This window comes from Protomyctophum bolini, assembly GCF_963924005.1.
Source record: "Protomyctophum bolini genome assembly, chromosome: 6".
NCBI classification, from domain to species: Eukaryota; Metazoa; Chordata; class Actinopteri; order Myctophiformes; family Myctophidae; genus Protomyctophum; species Protomyctophum bolini.
The window spans coordinates 40634967-40654074 of NC_137867.1; the positions used below are offsets into that span (position 1 = coordinate 40634967).

A 19108-nucleotide genomic window follows, 5' to 3' on the forward strand; every position below is an offset into this window, starting at 1 on the left:
TATGTTTATACTTGGTTGACAACACTGTCGCACAAAAATTGGCAAACTACAAGCTCACGTCTCCCATTGCGGCCTGTTTCGAGCTTTTTCCGCTATTTATAAAAAGATTTGAGAAGGGGGGGAGGCTACATTTATTTATTTTTCATAATCCGTTTTAAGTACAATTAACTTTTGCACCCCTAACAGGAAGTGCCTTCTGCGGCGGAACTACCTTCCCACCCGCAAAAAAAACACAACGCTGATCTTTCTTCGGCGGTGTCTGCTGACGACAGAAGGCCCGGCGAGGAGGAGGAGGAGGGCACCATGCCCTCCGAGACGGAGTCGGACACTGAACCCGCCGGGGTCCACAAAGGCAACGGGGTGGAGGTGAAAGGCCCTCTAGGGGAGCAGAGGGTCGATGTGAAAGGCCCTCTAGGGGAGCAGAGGGTCGATGTGAAAGGCCCTCTAGGGGGGGAGCACGTCGTGACAACTCCTAAAGTCACAGCCGGGCCCCCGACCCAGCCTCCGCCTCCACCCAGTCCACTGCAGGAGAGGAACACAGACAAGGTCACAAGGTGAGTCCTGCACGGCCCCCAGCAACCATATTCTGGGGGGAGCCAAAAATAGCCGATCTACACACCGTTTTTGACTTGACTGAACACATCTGTCTTAAATACAGCGGTCCAGTTGATGAAGTCTACAACAGTTTTAAGTGTGATGCCCAATGTTTTTAAGTCTGTTCATCCCTTCCTAATAATAATTGCATGAAATCCCGCTTAAATTCACTGCTCATCCAAATTGTCTTGAAATCATGCGTTTCATTTCCTGTCATGTTGTTTTTTTTTGTTCTCTTCTTTCAGTTCATTGGTTTGGTTCTCTTTCTGTTCTCTGTTCCTCGCCACCTTTCTGTCCTTCTCTTTACTCCCTAACCTTCTTAACGCACACTCATCTTTTTAACCTCACCACCACCTCTGTCTGTCTCTCTCTCACTCATTTCCATCTCTCCATCATCTCCATCCTTGTTTCATCTCCTTCCCTTGGCCCCATCCCCTCCCCTCCTCACCCCACACACACACCTACCTACTCACCCTCCCTGTGTTATACTATGCTCTCAGTCTGACTGAGGGGGTAGGGAAGGAAAATGGAGAGGAGCCATTTTTCGCGAACACCACCACCACCACCAGCGCTGCTGCAACCAAACTCCCGCCGGCACCACCCGCTGAGGAGGATGAGGAGGAGGAGCTGGTGAGGAAGGCTCTGTACAGGGCTTCTACACGCAGTGGTTCTCAAACCTTTTATTGTGAAGGACCTCCAGTTTGACACGCATTAGGCCACAGACCATTTGATACCATTTTCTATCACTCTGGTTCTACAATCTAAAGTATACAATAATTTTGAGAGTGTACAACTGGAACCAATGGTTCCATTTGTACCCCCGGAATTACAGTCCCATTACTCCCCTGAAAAGAAATATATATTATACAAATATATATATTTTTAAATGGCATATTTAGAAGTTTAATGGATTAAACGTCAGATATTTATTATATATTAAGTGGTTTTGCCGGGGACCCCCTGGAACCCCCTCAAGGACCCCTCGGGATCCCTGTGCCGCGCTTTGAGAACCCTCCCTCCCCCCACCCCCTTAACTCCCCGTGTTAACGTCAGTGTTGTCTTGTGTTAATTTGTAGATTTGCTCGTTGCTCTCATTGTTTTAATTGATTATCTGTAATGATCACTTGTTTGCCTAACATCATTTATTAGCAGAAAAGGTACGGTTAACTGGCAAATCGCAGTGAGTTTATTTCAGTATAATTTGTCATTGCTCCCTTGCTGGGTGCTCGCTTTATTTGTGCAGTAACGTGTGCATTTAGATTTAACATGAAGCTATTGTCACTTCTGGATAGATAATGTTGATCACAGCAGAGCAGCGGTTTACCAACTGGCTTTGATCTGTGTCCTGGCTTTAATCAGTGGAACCAACATAGTGTGCTTATTGGTATCGCAATGAAAAAAAAAAAATGTTTTAAAGAAAAGAAGTGACAATGTCTAATTATATTTTTTTGAGGAAGAGAAAATAGTCTGCAACACGCTGTTTTTTCCTTTCTGTATTGCCGTTTGTCCAGCACCGTGGCTATAGTGGATGTGCATGCACGATCACATCCTTATTATATTTTTTTACATTATTTCTTTAACCCATTTTGACCTGAGTTCAGATTCTAAAAATGTCAGTTTCTATGTCAGTCGTTCTTCGATTTAAAAAAAATAGCAGACCTACAACTCGGTGGTTGTAGATCTGCTATTTTTCAATAGGTAAAGCATAATAATCCACCACTCCTGAATGAAGTGCCTGGTGCTGGGAGTCTGGTGCAACGCACAGGCTGTACTCCTGGTGAGAGCAGGATTGGACCTGGTGAGACGTACAGTAGGAGGGGCCCGGACAGGAGTCGACCCACAGAGCCTAGTCCCTCCACTTGCCAGAATTGTGCCTCCCAGTCCCGGCAGAGTAGTTCCAGAGTTGTCCCACCGGATTGTGTGGCCCTGGTCTTTCCCTAGTGGGTCTGATCGAGGGTAGCTACTGGGACGTAAGTCGGGACTTGATCACCCCTGCTGGGTCACCTGAATGAGGGGTATGATGTTCGCGAGACCCGAAACCCTGATGACCGTGGGATACATCACCGAGGATACATCCCAGGTGCATCCATGCGATGTATTTTCCTTCTATTTATTGAAAAATAGCAGATCTACAAGCTCATACCGTGTGCTGCACTACTAGCTTATTATTATAGATCTGCTATTTTTGTAAAATCGTGAAAATGTGGCACAAATCTTTGAATATATATTCTTTCACAGTGAACGTTTTTAACTCGTATCTTAGCTTCTGGGGCTCCCTGGAACAACATATTTTCAGATGGGGGGGGTCAGCGGCCAATTACATAATGTTTGGTGTCCTTGATATGAAATAGTTTGATAATCACTGACATAGAAACAGGTTTTTTTCAGAAAAAATGACAGAATTTAGAAGACATTTTGTAGAATCTGGTCTCGTTCCTAAATGGGATAAATATAGCTCAAATCTAAAATGGCACAGATGCTTTTAATGGATCATGTTATGTTGCCATTAAAACCTTTGGGGTGTTTTGCCAAATTAACCCAGTTATCAAATACCCCACAGGTCGCTAATAGCTGCTGCAACAGTGCCATCTGATGACTGGACTTGGCATTTAATCATCATTGCCGCTAGTTAACCGTAAGGTGTGTGTGTGGTGTTTGCTTACAGAGCATGAAGGGGCGTCCTCCCCCCGCCCCTCTGTTCGGAGAGGACGACGACGAAGACGACGATCTCGACTGGCTCGGTTGACGAGCCAACCGGAAGCATGAAGGAATATCTAAATATGAATGTTTCGGTGGGACGCCCCCTTATATTACGCAGGACCGTATTAAGGACGTAACGGGCACCCTAGTACCTATACCTACCTGATCCAGTGAAAAGAATAGGGGGAGGTGGGTGGGTGCTCCCTATAACTGCACTTGACTCAGAGGGGGAGGGAGGGAGGGAGGGGGGAGGAGTTGTGGAAACCGTGAGTATGCGCTGTTTTAAGAACATGTTGGCTTGGACAGCTACTGCTAAAGCTGTGTGGCGTGGAGGATGTGTTAGCCTTCCATCGTTATGAATTCTGATTAGACTGACAGCCCCATCCGTGTTCCACGATGGAACTAAACCCCATTTTGAAGAGTTATTTTCTATAATGGCCATTTCCCAAAGCAATGGTTCACTTCTGTATTTCATACACTGTCAGAGTTAGACTCATAAGGGTACATTTAGGACCCCTCCCCCTAAAGGAACCCAGAGAGTCTCTGGAATCCACTTTGAGAACCACTGTCCCCAAAGTACATCATCCAGACTATAAACATGTTGTTTTTCACTAGACTATTACCTACTAACCTTTTGATTAGTTTTTAATTTTCCCTCTTGTGATTTTGTTTAAGTATAGTTGTCATTTCCAAAGTATGAATGTTTCATTTGGAAAGAAACTCTTCTGTCCATTTTAATGTTACTGTTTAAAGCTGCGATCCATAACTTTTAACCACTTGAAGAACCACAGTATGCCTATTCTGGAAGGGCACATCCAGCCCCCCAAAGTAAGGGGCAGATCGGCAATCTAGATCGGCAATGTTTGGCGAACAGATTTGGTGTGAAAAAGCGGTCAGAGTGTTATAGTAACTCAATCCGTTTCACTAAGACTAAAGGTTTTAAGTGGTTCTACCCTAGGGTTGGGACCAAGGACTATTAAAAGAGGACGGGAAGTGAAGATCGTACGGTGGACTCCATGTTGCTCCCTGGAAGGAAATAAACATGCGCAGTTGAGAACAAGGAAGCTGAACGTGGAAGCGTTGGCTGCATATAGCCCATTGCGAATGTTTCTTTCCTTCCAGGGAGCAACATGGAGTCCACCGTACGGTCTTCTCTTCCTTCTCTTTTAATTAACCTTGGTTGGGACATGGAACCGCTTCTTTTGCAAACCCGGTTCCCAGATTGAATAACCGGAATCTGTTCCATCGTATTTGGAGCCGTTTCTGGAACCGTTTTTTAAGAGCTCTTGTATGTGGACTTTATGTCTGCTATACAATTACCATACAAAACGTAATTGTTAACGTGGTTCTCAAACGTTTTAATTTCACTCTGTAAGGGTCCATTTGGAACCCCCTATAGGAATCGTTAGAGAACCGTTAAAGAAAGAATGGTTAAAATCCTAAAGTTTCCCAACCCTAGTCCTACACTACCTACCCTGGGATTCCATCCCAGGTGTCTTGTGGCTGTGTGTGCAAGTGCCCAAATCTTTACCGCGGAGCTATAATGGAAAGCACGTTGGGGGAAGGCGAGTCGTTTCGGTTGGATTTCATTAAATTAAATTATTAAATTATTCATTAAATATCTTCTTGTCACAGTAGTGGTCCTACTGGTTGTGTGGACCAACTATATTAGTCACAGTAGTGGTGTTGGTTATGAATAAATTGTTTCAAATAATGTATTATTCACTTTTAAAAAAGAAGAAGTTGTGGATGGCAGCTTTCATTCGGTGGTCTTTTGGGCCATGCCAGGTCTGTAATTATTACTATAGCAGATGTTTTAAACAATATACTGTAGTACATTTATTTATCCGAATGGATGCAGTATGTTTCTCCGGTTGTCTGTCTGTCTGGTTTGAGAATGTATTGTAATAAATAAATGGCTTCAGCCAACTGTTAGCTTGCTGCTTCAAACCCATAATCTTTTACACTTGTTTTTTTTTGCTAACTGAAATGTGTGTGTGTGTGTGTGTGTGTGTGTGTGTGTGAGATTTCACAGCACCAGGTTCTGGTTGTTTTTATTGTAGGTTACGGAAGTGGTTTTCAGCCAGTGGTCCGGGGATCACCACTGCTTGAGGGGGTTCCTGGTGGTCCCCAGCTAAATGACGAAGAGTTGGCATCCAAATGGAGCATTTTAGATCCTTAACTCTTGAGAGCGTAAAATGGTCCATTTGGTTTCATTTTACACTCATGAGTTAATTACTGTTAAACATCGTCTGCATTACTTAATTTTCAGAAGTCGACACAATTGGAGCATGTAGAAGAATTGTTGTCTCTCCTATGGTACAACATCAATACAGCATGGAATTGTGGACAAAATATCAACAACATATTCTAGGTTTTTGGTCTGAGAGGCTAAATCTCATCAAATGGTGGTCCGTGACTCAAATGCCGGTTAAATAAGGGACCTTAATATGAAAACCACTGGGTTACACCATGCTTACATGCTCTGGCCATGTAGTGCGTTATCCTTGTTTATAAACGTTCGCGTAAAGAAAGAGTTGCACTACGAAACATCTTGTTTTAATTCATTTTTACGGTTCGTTTTGCAGCCATCCAGGTATAGAATCCAGGTGTGTGGGCCTACAAAGGATGGTTTAGGACCTAAACCATCACCTAAACTTTAGGTGACTAGAAGACGAGCAAGTTACCAGCCAGGTGAATCTCATTCCCAAATTGCCGATCTTTGCTTTGTCACCAACCCCTGGAATTGTTGACTATAGACATAGACAACCACATAGCATTTGGACATGAGGAACATGTAAACAAAAAAAATCACAACTGTGTGTATCAAATTCATATCTAGCAATTTTTTAAACTAATACTACTGTTTTTTTTTTACAGCAGTCCGATAATAAATTGCCCTGAATATAGTTCAACGGTAAAGGTGTAATGTGCTGCTAATTCCACCTGATGGCACTATTGAGTATGTCTAGTGGCTATAGCCATTATTAGCCCAAGGAGCGTTTTCTGTGCAAAACTAATGCTTGGAAATGGAATGTATTCAGAATGAATTTAGATTTGTTCTTCCTTATATAGGTTGTTATACGTAGACGTGACGTATAATAGACGTGACGACCAGGAATAGTCTGGTGACCACCGGAGAGACGGGTGGCACCCGGGAGCAGTATGGGTTGGCGCCCCAGCCTGTGTCTTCCGTGAGGAAGAAGCCCAACAAACCCACGGTGAGGCCTTTAGGAGGGCCATTCAAGCCTCAAACGGAGCCTGCGGCACCACCAAGGGCAAGGTGGAGCCTGCGGAACCGTTGCGGCTCGAGAATCCACCATTCCTGAATAAAGTGCCTGGTGCAACACACAGGGCCTGACCTGGTGAGAGCAGGAGTGGACCTGGTGAGACGTAGGAGGGGCCCGGACAGGAGTCAACCTACAGAGCCTATAGTCCTTCCATGCTCCCAGTCCCGGCAGAGTAGTTCAGGATGAACGGATTGGTTTTTAATGGGACGGATCGAGGGTAGCTACTGGGACGTAAGTCGGGACTTGATCACCCCGGCTGGGTCACCTGAGTGAGGGGAGACCCGAAACCCGGATGACCTTGGGATACATCACTGAGGATACGTCCCAGGTGCATCCATGTATGCATGTATTTTGTTTTAATGGTATTATGCTAATTACTCAAATTGCTCAACGTGCAACCCTCGTGTCGCTAATTCACCAGTGTGTAATGAACCAAGCTTAATCTCATCTACTAAGCATATAGATGACATTTGAATCATACAAGTCATACGAGCCCAGCTGTTGTCTCTCCTCTGGATCCAGAGCCACTGGCTTGCTGACGTTGGGCCTGGCCTCGGATTTGAGGCTGGTATAGCTGACGTGCCCCACACAGCCTCTGCAGTACTCTGCAGCCCACTTCTACGGGCCGAACTGCGGCCTCTCAGCCCTGTTGTTCAGCACCTGCTGCCACCTCGGCATACCGAAGCTTCTTGCGCTCATAGGCCTCACCCACATCATCCTCCCAGGGCGCTGTGAGCTAACAAACTAACAAACTGTCAACACGGCTACTGGAAATCCTTGCCAGTCACGCTCCAAAATAAAGAACGAAACAGAAGTAGGGGGCGTGGCCAGGAATTCCATGTATAGGCGCCTCAGATTGAAAGGGACCAAAGCACCAGATCTGGCCTGAGGTTGGTCTTTGCTCCAGGTCAACCGGGAGCCTCCTGTCCAAGAAGGTAGTGTCCACTGTCCTGTTTTATTTTTGAGGGGCACTGTTTGTCTTTAGTTAAATGTTTGTTTAATAAATGCCACTGACAATGAAGGGAAAACTTACGTCATTTGTCTCTTTATTGTTAATGGCGTTTAATGTTTGTGTTGGCACCGTTTGTTTTACATCACCATTACATCACCTAATCAACATGAGTTACTGTTAGACTTTAATATATTAGTGCCCCTCACTGCACATGGGTGTGATTTTGTTTGAAACAGCTTTTGTCCCCACATATTTGCATATATGAAAGGAGAAATTAGGTCATACCCCTCAAATATGACATAAATTTGTGGCAACACAAACATTAAATGCCTTTGACAATAAAGGGAACATTTACGTCATATGTAGACGAGCAAATCGGCTAACCATTCTCATAAATTCAGTTCATGAGATGTATGATGATTTATAATGATAAGATCGCACCTCACTTTTTCTCCTGTTTTTCCATAGACTTGGCAGCCACCTGACGTCATTTCTGAAAGACAGACATTGGAGGGGCACTGGCTGCCACATGACGTCACTGCTTAACCCATTTAGTGCAGGAACCCCTTTTGGTGTTAAAACAAATAGCAAAAAATAGAAGATCTACAAGCTCATATCTACAAGCTGGTAGGTCTGCTATTTTTCTTTTATCCTGAAAATGTGGTGCAAATCTTTATATTCTTTCAGAGCAAACGTTTTTAACTCAAACCTTTGCTTCTGGGGAGTCCCTGGAACAACACATATTTTCAGATAGGGGTCGGCGGCCAATTTCATGAAATCTCTGGGGTCCTTGACATGAAATAATTTGAGAACCACTAATATAGAAACATAGGTTTTTCAGAAAACTGATGATTTAGAAGACATTTGTAGAATCGGCCTCGGGTCTAAATGGGTTCTTGTCATGCCACATCACTGCCATGCCCAAATATGGAGATTATGTACTGTATATGGTGTTATATATAATGACCGTCGCATCACATCAATTCACCAGAACATGGAAGGTTTTGCCAGTGGCTTCCAAGAGGAAGATGGAGATGGGGCAGAGGCTGCATCCCCCCGAGGGCCATCTTCCGAAGGCGGCAGTTTCTTCTATTTGAAGGAGATCGATACAGACCATGTTGACACCGTGAGTGGCTTTATTCATAACTTTATGTGATAAATATACAATGGGGCCAATATGTAGCTAATCCAGTGGTTTGTCCTAATTAAAATATCGTGTAAAAAAAAAAGTCAAACCCCTTGAAGGGGTTTGCAGCAAAATGCCGAACATGTTTAACCATTTTATTGAAAAAAAATCACACTTGTGTGAAGTGAGTGGCGCATCATGCATCACATTCCGTGCCAATCAAATAATTTCCGTGGTACAAACGCAAAGCTGGGCATAGGAGGGCCTAGTGCCCCACAAAAAGGTCGGCTTGTAGATTTATCGGCCAATTACGTTATTTTCGACCCTCCTATGCACAGCTTTGTGTGTTTGTGTCTGTGATCTGATTGGCTGCGCACGGAATCTGATGTATGATGATAAGAGCGTCCCTCACTTCACACAGGTGTGATTTAAAAGTTTTATCTTTGGCCTATATCATGGGATGCCTAATTTCATTACCACTGTGATAACCATTCATTACGCCACTGTGATAACCATTCCACTGTGATAACCATTCATTACGCCACTGTGATAACCATTCATTACGCCACTGTGATAACCATTCCACTGTGATAACCATTCCACTGTGATAACCATTCCACTGTGATAACCATTCCACTGTGATAACCATTCCACTGTGATAACCATTCATTACGCCACTGTGATAACCATTCCACTGTGATAACCATTCCACTGTGATAACCATTCCACTGTGATAACCATTCCACTGTGATAACCATTCATTACGCCACTGTGATAACCATTCCACTGTGATAACCATTCCACTGTGATAACCATTCCACTGTGATAACCATTCCACTGTGATAACCATTCATTACGCCACTGTGATAACCATTCATTACGCCACTGTGATAACCATTCCACTGTGATAACCATTCCACTGTGATAACCATTCCACTGTGATAACCATTCCGATCAGCTGCAGGTTTCTTAAGCTTGTTTTAATTGGGGGAGCGTGGGGGTCATGAAAATGTTTGAGAACCACTGCTCTTATTAGTATACTGTATAATACATGGATGGCCCTATAATCATCTTATTATTATCCCAGCTGTGAGTACCTTAACAAACAACAGAATAGGTACAGTATAGTCTACAAGTTGTTGGCTATACTGATCCTGTTTTGGTGCCGTTTGTTACCGCTAATAACCGAATGTTGAGAGGTGTCGGTGACTAACAATCATTAACTTTTCATTCACAGACGTCGCTGCCTGAGGACAATAAACAAGGGAGAAGGGGAGAACATTTTACGTGGCTCTGTTTGACATCGCAGCATGGCACGGTGGCGGCCACATGGGAGAACGGGGACGGAGAAGCACTGAAGCCATATGACATCACATTAGACTTACCCGGGGAAAGAACGCGATACATTGAGGTTAAATCTTCCAAAGCCGACTGGAGTGAAGAATTCTATCTCACGCAAACCGAATACAAATGGGCCATCGCCAACGAGGACAACTATGACATCTACCGCGTTGCCTTTGTGGAAGACGAAAGGCCGGTGCTGTACAAGTTGGAGAGCTGGGCCCACCACTCGGCCGTTGATAGACCGCCAAAGAAGGAGAAGAGAAAGGCCATGCGCTTTATTGAGCGCATTTTGAAACTGAGACAGAATGAGGAAGGCGAATGAGGAAGGCGCTGGAAGAGTGCAGAAGAAATTACAGAAACTAAAAGAAAAGAAAAGGGCACAAGGAGGTACTGTCACACTGCCATTGGTAGACAGACTGTGGGGAAATGATTAACACAAATCACTCAAAATGCTCTGTGGTAAAATCACCCAGAAATTATTAATATCCACCTCTTTCATAATACATGCCTACAAGATATTACAATTGAGATGTACTGTAAATGCTAAAAAAGACAAAGAAGCAGATTGAGAGTGTTGTGGAACAGAAGCAAGCAAGCCCTTTGTGTCAATGTTGCTGACCATGATCCATGACGCTAAGGGTCAAGGGTCAAGGGACGCTAAGGGCCTGCCTTGAAAAGATATCAAATGTATATAATCAGTATTCATTTGAAGAGCTAAACAGGAAAGTAAGGTAACGCTTTACTTAGTTATCAGCCGTAAATAAAGCTACATTTCAATTAAAAAATATATATCTGGCAAATAGAATCGGAGATAAATGTTTATTAAAAATGAAGTCTGGGCACGAGATAAATGTTTATTAAAAATGAAGTCTGGGCACGATATTATTTCATAATTCAATAAAAACCTAAAAACGAACTCTAACTTGGCAGTGAATGAGGTAACAGGCCTCTCCTTAAGCCATATGCTTGTCATTAGCGATCTAGTAATTTTGGCTAATTAGTAATTATTATTATTATCATTATTAGTAACAATTCTGTTATTCATGATTGTCACCTTGCTGAAACATAACATTTCTTGAAGATCAGTTATTTTTGGCTAGTGACACAGTATTATAATAATAATACATACAATTTATATAGCGCTTTTCAAGGTACCCAAAGTCGCTTTACAGAAAATAAATAAATAAAAGGTTTTATTAGAAAAAAGTAAACTAGTTAAAAAGTTTAAGTATTACAGAAGTACTAGTACTTCTGTAATACAGTATACACTTAAGCTTAACCTGTAGCTTTTGTGTGAGATGTTTTCTGTTTTTAGATAGATATTGTATTCATCTTATAGGAAAACGTTTGCTGTTAAATATTCAAAGACTTGCGCCAGCTAAAGTTTATGGTTTAAAGCCATAAAGGTGACAGTGACTCAGGTCTGACTGGTTCTAATTCGGTCATGGGTGTCATCAGCTCTTCCAGGGCTCTGTCTGTCTCTGTGGTTCTTCTCATTCGTTCATGGGTGTCATCAGCTCTTCCAGGGCTCTGTCTGTCTCTGTGGTTCTTCTCATTCGGTCATGGGTGTCATCAGCTCTTCCAGGGCTCTGTCTGTCTCTGTGGTTCTTCTCATTCGGTCATGGGTGTCATCAGCTCCTCCAGGGCTCTGTCTGTCTCTGTGGTTCTTCTCATTCGGTCATGGGTGTCATCAGCTCTTCCAGGGCTCTGTCTGTCTCTGTGGTTCTTCTCATTCGGTCATGGGTGTCATCAGCTCTTCCAGGGCTCTGTCTGTCTCTGTGGTTCTTCTCATTCGGTCATGGGTGTCATCAGCTCTTCCAGGGCTCTGTCTCTGTGGTTCTCGTGGACGAGCAAAACCTCCTTGATGGCGTTCTGCTGGAAGCCCATCTCCTTGAACTGAGTCAGGAGGCGCAGGAACTCAGCAGCCTGGGAATGAACCATGTGTGCATGAATACAGACAGTGAGGTGAGTAAAGGTTGAAACAAACCAACGTTGTTACATTCAATGAGATAACTGAAGGTTAAAAACAACCAATGCTCATGGCCCACTGTCCACAGATGGAGAACCACCTTAAGATGTTTAGAGAGAGAGTGCTGCCATTGAGGGGTGAGAATACGTGACCCACGTAGCCCTCGAGAGTGACAAGCTGGAGTTTTAAATACACCGTTTTCAATGAGAGCAGTGCAGATATCAACAATTTTAGGTTGTGTGTGCAACATGGCAACTGTTTTAATGCGTTGTACAGACTCAAATGTTTTAAGGGACTAGTGGATTGTACAGTATATGCATTGTAGATGCATTATAAGTCATTTTACAATCTGTTGCATGCTGCAAATATTTGCATCAGGTGTAAAAATAGTCATTACGACGACATCAAGGTCCGCCAAAATCAAAATGCATTTTAGTTTACTAAATCAATTGTAGATTTAGTCAACAAATCTCATGATATTTAGTCGACTGAAACTAGACTAAACACTAAAACATTCCAGGTGACTAAAATGTGACTAAAAAACTAAATGAAAACTATTCAAGAGTAGCCTGGGCCGGAATTTCCTTTTCCCTCAAATTTTTCTCAATAAAAGCTACAGGCTACTTTTATTGTTATTCTTCCGGTTTAAGGGAAAAGAAAGTTCCATTTGATTGTTCCTGCCTGATAACTACAAAACAATACTACAACATGACGTAACGATATCATCCGCTCCCGAGCGGATCATATAACCGAAATGAAATAGAGACACAGGCTTTCCTCCGAGGTGGAAAGCCTCGTGAGGCGAGGTTAATTCAAGAGACTATGACATTTGCTGCCAAAAACAACACTGCGAGTGCTTCCCCTGATGTGTTCCTCACCTTGCTCTCGCAGCACTGAAACATCTCCAGAGCCTCTTCTACCTGGGCTTCATCATGACCCAACGCACACAGACGCTCACGGGCCACCAGGTAGGTCAGGATCTGGTGTCAGAAGTACAAGTAATCCAGGGAAAACATATTTTTGAGTTAAATTCAGACAGATGATTTGACGGTATATCCCCCATATTTTCAGCAGCCTATTACAGATACTGTAATTCTTGGGGTCATTGACATGAAGCCATGGTTTCAACCTTCTTTGGTTTAGGCCTCGACCCCAAGAAATATGTGAACTGGGGACCCCCCCCCCCCCATCTCCCTCCCCACCCTGATACACACTTGGAAATAGGACGTGAGGCATTACATTTTGTTTGACTCAATTCCCACAGATTTGTTTTTTAAATAGATGATCTACAAGCTCACGAGGCATTGTAGATCAGCTATTTTCACAATATTTGGCTCTTTCTTTTTAGTTGAAAATTTGGCCAATGTTTGACCAGTTTTTTATAGGCCTACTGTTTGTTGATTACATTTGATGCATTGATGATTCATTTAATTTCCTTTTCTTTTTTAGGTATTAAAAAGGTCCGTAAATTGTCACTTTACTGTCATCTGGGGACCCCCTCAAAATCATATGCGGACCCAGCCTAGGCTAGCCAGACTCATATCACACTGTCACATCCGCCGCAGGCAATTCGTTTTTTGCCAACGGCAGATTCGTGTCTGGTTTATTAGCCAGGCTAGTGCGGAGGGCCCACCCTGGTGGGGGTCGCGACCAGTGTTGTTTTCATCGACTAAAAATATGACAAAAACTAAACGTAAACTGAATGAAAACTAAGCTATGATGACTAAAACTAAGACTAAATATACTGACAATTTTGTCAACAAATATAAACTAGACTAAAATGATAGGGAGGGACTAGTGGACAAGAGATAATTTTGCACTTGGTTGCATCATGCTGAAAATAGCTGATCTACAAGCTCACAACGCTTATATTATTATACATTTTAGTCTTATGATATTTAGTCGACTAAAACTAGACTAACACTAAGACATTCCAGGTGACTAAAATGTGACTGAAACTAAATTAAAACTATTCAAGAGACCGTGACTTAAACTAAAATCTAAATTCGCTGCCAAAAACAACATCGGTCGCGACCCACAGGTTGAGAACCACTGGCGTACAGAACAGTACCTTCTCTGGCCTGCGATAGCCGGTCTTCTGCAGGGCCTGGATGGCCGTGCGTAGAGGATAGCCCTGCTCAATGACAGCTTCCAGCAGCTCTCTCTCCTCCTGAGTCAGAGCTGACAGCAGCTCTGCAGACGAGTCAAGGAAAATCCCATGAGATCCACAAGGCCGCACAACCTATAGTGTATATAGGGTGAGACGGAGAGATCATGATGAGCTGTGTGTGTGTGTGTGTGTGTGTGTGTGTGTGTGTGAACCTGTATCAAGGGAGGAACAGAACAGCACCGAACTGCATACTGCAGGCTCTTGGACTGATCTGTAGCAAAACAGGAAGGCACTAGAAAAACATATCTCTCATGAACAGCCTAGAATACTGTTTCCCAACCAGTGGGTCGGGACCCATTTGTGGGTCGCAGACACATTCCCAAAAAAGCTTAACTTTACATGAATTAATAACAAAATCCAATGATTTCTTTCAGGAATGTCATGAAGAAATGAAAAAAAAAATCTAAGAAATTCCATAAATTAGAACAGATAAGTAGTGAAAATAGCCCATCCACAAGCTCACAATGTGGCATGAAGTGACACATTGATGAGCTTGTAGATCGGCTATTTTCACTAGTTTGGCTCCCGAGCAAATATCTCATTTCTGTTTTGGGTCACGGGCTGAAAAGTTTGGGAACCACTGGCCTAGAACAGCATGCTGGCACATGAGGAACACAATCTATACTAACTGGCACCTGATCTGTGAACCTAGCAAGGGATTGACAACACTGAACATACAGGCTCCATGATCAACATCATAAGAATGGAAAGCATTTTTGTTTTGCCATTGAGTTAAAAGACAGGCTTAACCCATTTTGGGAGCGGGAACCCCTTTTGGTGTTTCACTTTAGCTACCGGTACTTTAGCTATTGAAAAATAGCAGATCTACGAGCTTGTAGGTCAGCTATTTTTGAAAAATCATGAAAATGTGGCGCAAATCTTTGAATATATTCTTTCAGAGCGAATGTTTTTAACTCATATCTTTGCTTCTGGGGCCAGTGGGGGAGTCCCTGCAACTACATATTTTCAGATGGGGGTCAGCAGCCAATTACAGATAATTATTGGGGTCATTGACATGAAATATTGACAACCACTGATATAGAAACATGACGTTTTTCATAAAATTGTCATGATTTAGAAGACTTATTTTTTTCTCTCGACGTCAGGCTTAATGCGATATCATATAGTTGACCTTCTGTCTGCGGTTTCTACCAGCGGTGCCTGCAGAGTACGGCCGTGGCTGGGAGGGGCTGCCCGGACGTGACTTCAAGGAGGGTTTTCTAGACGCCTTGTTGTGTCTTCTATGGCAGCGAGGACTGGTCTGCTGCGTTGCAGGGGCAGCTTGTCTGAGAGAGAGAGAGAGAGAGAGAGAGAGAGAGATAGATATGCATTTGGTGTCTGTCACCCCAGGGCCCAAACGTACAACAATAATACATTATGAATTAAATATAATATTTCAAAAACAGTGAAAACAGGCGATCTATAAGCTTGTATCTGCTATCTTCATTATTTCTTAAAGGGTTTTTTTCAATTTATGGAATTGTTTAGAAAAATCGAATTAGTCCTGTAGGCCATATGTGTGTGTGTGTGTGTGTGTATTATATTATTATTATTTATTTTGTAGGCTTTTGTAGGTAACATAACATAACCGTGACCCCCAGAAAGGGTTCAGACCCCATTGCTAGTGCTCTTCATGCATATAGCAGGTCTTTGGTCTGCAGGGTGCAGCCATGCATGCACGCAGCCGAACCTCTCTCCTCCTCTGCTCCTGGGGCGACACCGCGCTGCCTCGTCCGCGACGGCGGAGTACACCTCCTCGTCCTCGGAGTAGCCGGCCGCCACCTCACTGCTGGAGATGAGCAGGCGAACGGAGCGATGCTGGGGCCGGCGGGCCCAGGCTTCCGCCACAGAGCCCAGGCTGTGGCGCCTCTGGAGGAGGGGACGAGAGGAGGAGGAGGAGCCCTCCCCCCCTGCCGCCGCCGCCCTGCGGACCTCCCAAGGGCTGGTGAACATCAGCCAGTACGGGGGACACGACGGAGACTCCTGGTAGACAGGCCACGCCTCCCTGCCGTAGCCATGCTGGAGGCCGGTTAACACCCAGTTCTCCAGGGTGAACTCGTACTGTTAAATGACCAATAATACCGGCGTGTTATATAAAAAAGGGTTTCATTATACAATATCAAGGTGCAACATCAAGCATTGATGTATTTGTGGATAATATACGTATATATATGTATATCAGTGGTTCACAAACGTTTTACGTTGTGTTCAGTACATTACAGTACAGCACCACTCACTTCAGACAGGTCTGATTTTTGAGTAGTGATGTATATATTTTGTGTCAAATGACCCTTGTCTTGTAGCAGCGATGGTTGAATGAGTGAGAAGAAACGGAGGTAGGCAGGCAGGTTGCATAGTCTTACGAATCCAGCTTTATTGTCAGGATTCACTCAGTACAACAAGGTCGAGGCACGGGCTGAAGGCCCCGTGCCCTCAGTTCGGAGTCACATCATAGTAGTCAATCTATGTGAACACAAACAGTGGTCCCAAACATTGCCATATATTCACTTCACAAAGTCCCCCCTCCGGATTCAAACAGGCTGCCTCATCTCTATGGGAGCCAATCAGATTGTTGCTTTCACCGGATCTGCCTGTAAGAGGTAGGCGGGACATCTGGCATGTAGCTCATGTGGCACAGTGACTATACGGTTTATATCAATAGGACTAACTAAATATCAATACTATATTATAAAGTATGCAGAACCTTATTTAACACATAATGTCACAAAGGTAGAATGTAATATATTATTAACAGGTCTAACTGATTGAATCACAAATACATTGTAGTTGTAGGCTAGAGAACAGAGCAGGAAGCTCCCTGAACACACAGCTGTTGGATTGCAGATTTCATCAAGATTAGAACTGTCCGGTGACCCCCTGGGGTCTTGACAGCTCCTAACAGAGACATTGTATGTACAGGACTGATTGTAAATAACTTGCAGATTACTCTTTCTATGAAGTTACCACAGTTTGCATGTCCTGTGGGTCAGCCTGTGTACTTAATCTGATCCATATTCATCAGTAGTGCAACCACTCCTATAGATTATAGACAGCTATTTGTGTCCCTAGTTTCCCTGGGTCTCTGGGTCTGTCCCTGGGTCCTTGGGTCCTTGGGTCCCTGGGTCTGTCAGAGCACGAAAATAGCGTTATAGCGCTTGTTCACCACCAAGTGTCCCTGTTGCACAGCTTAACACACAGACACACACAGGCCAGGGAGGAGGGCTTGTACAGTACAGCGCAGTGCAGTACAGTACAGTACAGTACAGCACTCACTTCAGACGGGTCTGATTTTTTATTTTGGAATATGACCCATGGGTAACCCTGCTGTATATGAGCCCTGCTGACCTCAGTGTCGCGTAGGATCTGCAGGTAGTCAGGGATGTGGATGTCTGGAGCTGTCACTGCTTCCATCGGTTCCACCAGTGAGCCCAGTGCCGTCTCAAATGGAAGCTCGTCCAGGTTGTTCATTGACACCAAACCATACACCTGAGATATAACAAATTATTATAGATCTGTTATTTACTTATTTTGAGTGTGCAACACTTCTCCCCACCCTATGCCAGTTCAAGATGTTTCCTAAATTGTTGTGTTTAAACATTTTCCATTGACCACCTGTATTCCGTGGACCACTGGTTGAGAAACAGCTGTGGTCTTCAAGCGAAGGCTCCCAAACTTTTCAATTTTAATTGGGGACCCCCACCCTGACAAGCGCTTGTCACGATGGGCAGGGGGTGGTAGGACCCAAATGCAGGACAGCAAGGCAGGCATGGTTCAAAATCCAATTTTGGGGATTTATTTCAAAAACTGAGAAAACATCATAATCACAAACTAACACTGAACATGAAGTGACACCAAACAATGACTGGACAAGGACTGACTGGGGAACAAGACTGATATACACAAGAGGGCTGATTAGTGATTACAACATGAGAAACACCTGGGGAAGACAACATAGAACCAAAACAACTAGAACATAACATAGAAATACAAGAGCTAGACAGGCAATGTCTGTGACTGTGACAGCACTTGCATTTGTAGGCATTACATTTAGTTCAACTAGAATTCTTTGGGGGGAAATGAGGCATTGCGGCTTTATTCTCAATGTTTGCCTCTTTTTCTTATGTCATATTTGACAATTTGGCCAATTTGTTTTTTTAGAAAGGTCTTAATAGTACTCAAATTATAACTTTAGAAATGTGCAGATACCCTGCATCAGAGCCATAGAGTAAGACAGAGTTACGACATTGAGGGGGCAGAAAACAGCCTGGTCACGTTGTTCATGTATACTCACGCGAGCCCATAGACTCCAATGCATTCCGTAAACTTCCGGTTGTCCCTTTTCAATAGAAGGCAATGTAGAAGAGTCTGGCCCCATGAAGTGAACAGTCCAACGGAGTTGTCGTTTCTCTGTCTTATACTCTATGGCTCTGCCCTGTATACACTGTATACCCCCAAGTTTGGGAAACACTTTTAGACTATATTATAGCTCACCTCATCAGAATTAGAATCAGAATCCATCTTTAACGTCACATCACATTACAAGTATAAGGGTGGGTGAAAAACGTGTGCAGGTTCATCATTGCAGTTCAAAAGGATAGAGAGAGAAGAGCATATAAAGTGCATAATCTGCATGATACAATTGCGGGTGCATAATAAATAAATAGGTCATGATGAATATATAAATATAAAAAGGAGTCCCTATTAATACAAATCAGTTCAGGACCATGATCATTAGACGATCCATGTGAGAGCTTTGGCGGCTAAAAGAGAAGGCCTACTCTGAACTTGGATCATCTGGAACCACAGGTCCAGACATTCTTTTCAGCACTCACCTTTTTTTGTTGTTAAAAAAATATCTTCGGCAAATTCGTAGCCGTATACAAATAAACCCCCGAGCAACCGAGGTGTGTAGAGTGAATGACTATAATACTGCACCAGATAAAGAGCTCTTCATCACTCAGGA

General features: G+C 43.5%; 1 protein-coding gene across 6 annotated transcripts in view; it reads left to right on the top strand.

Annotated features, from left to right (window-relative positions):
* The window catches only part of fkbp15b (FKBP prolyl isomerase family member 15b), a 50908-nt gene extending 45669 nt beyond the window's left edge, over positions 1–5239 (top strand). For 5 of the 6 annotated variants that reach the window (XM_080766575.1, XM_080766577.1, XM_080766572.1 and 2 more), the window contains 3 exons: positions 187–554; positions 1095–1224; positions 3260–5239. In XM_080766575.1, coding sequence (XP_080622701.1) covers positions 187–554; positions 1095–1224; positions 3260–3340 — 579 coding nt within the window. In that variant the 3' untranslated portion in view covers positions 3341–5239. The remainder of the gene's footprint in view (positions 1–186; positions 555–1094; positions 1225–3259) is intronic. The other variant, XM_080766576.1, reaches the window with a different exon arrangement.
* Positions 5240–19108: the final 13869 nt, after the last annotated feature.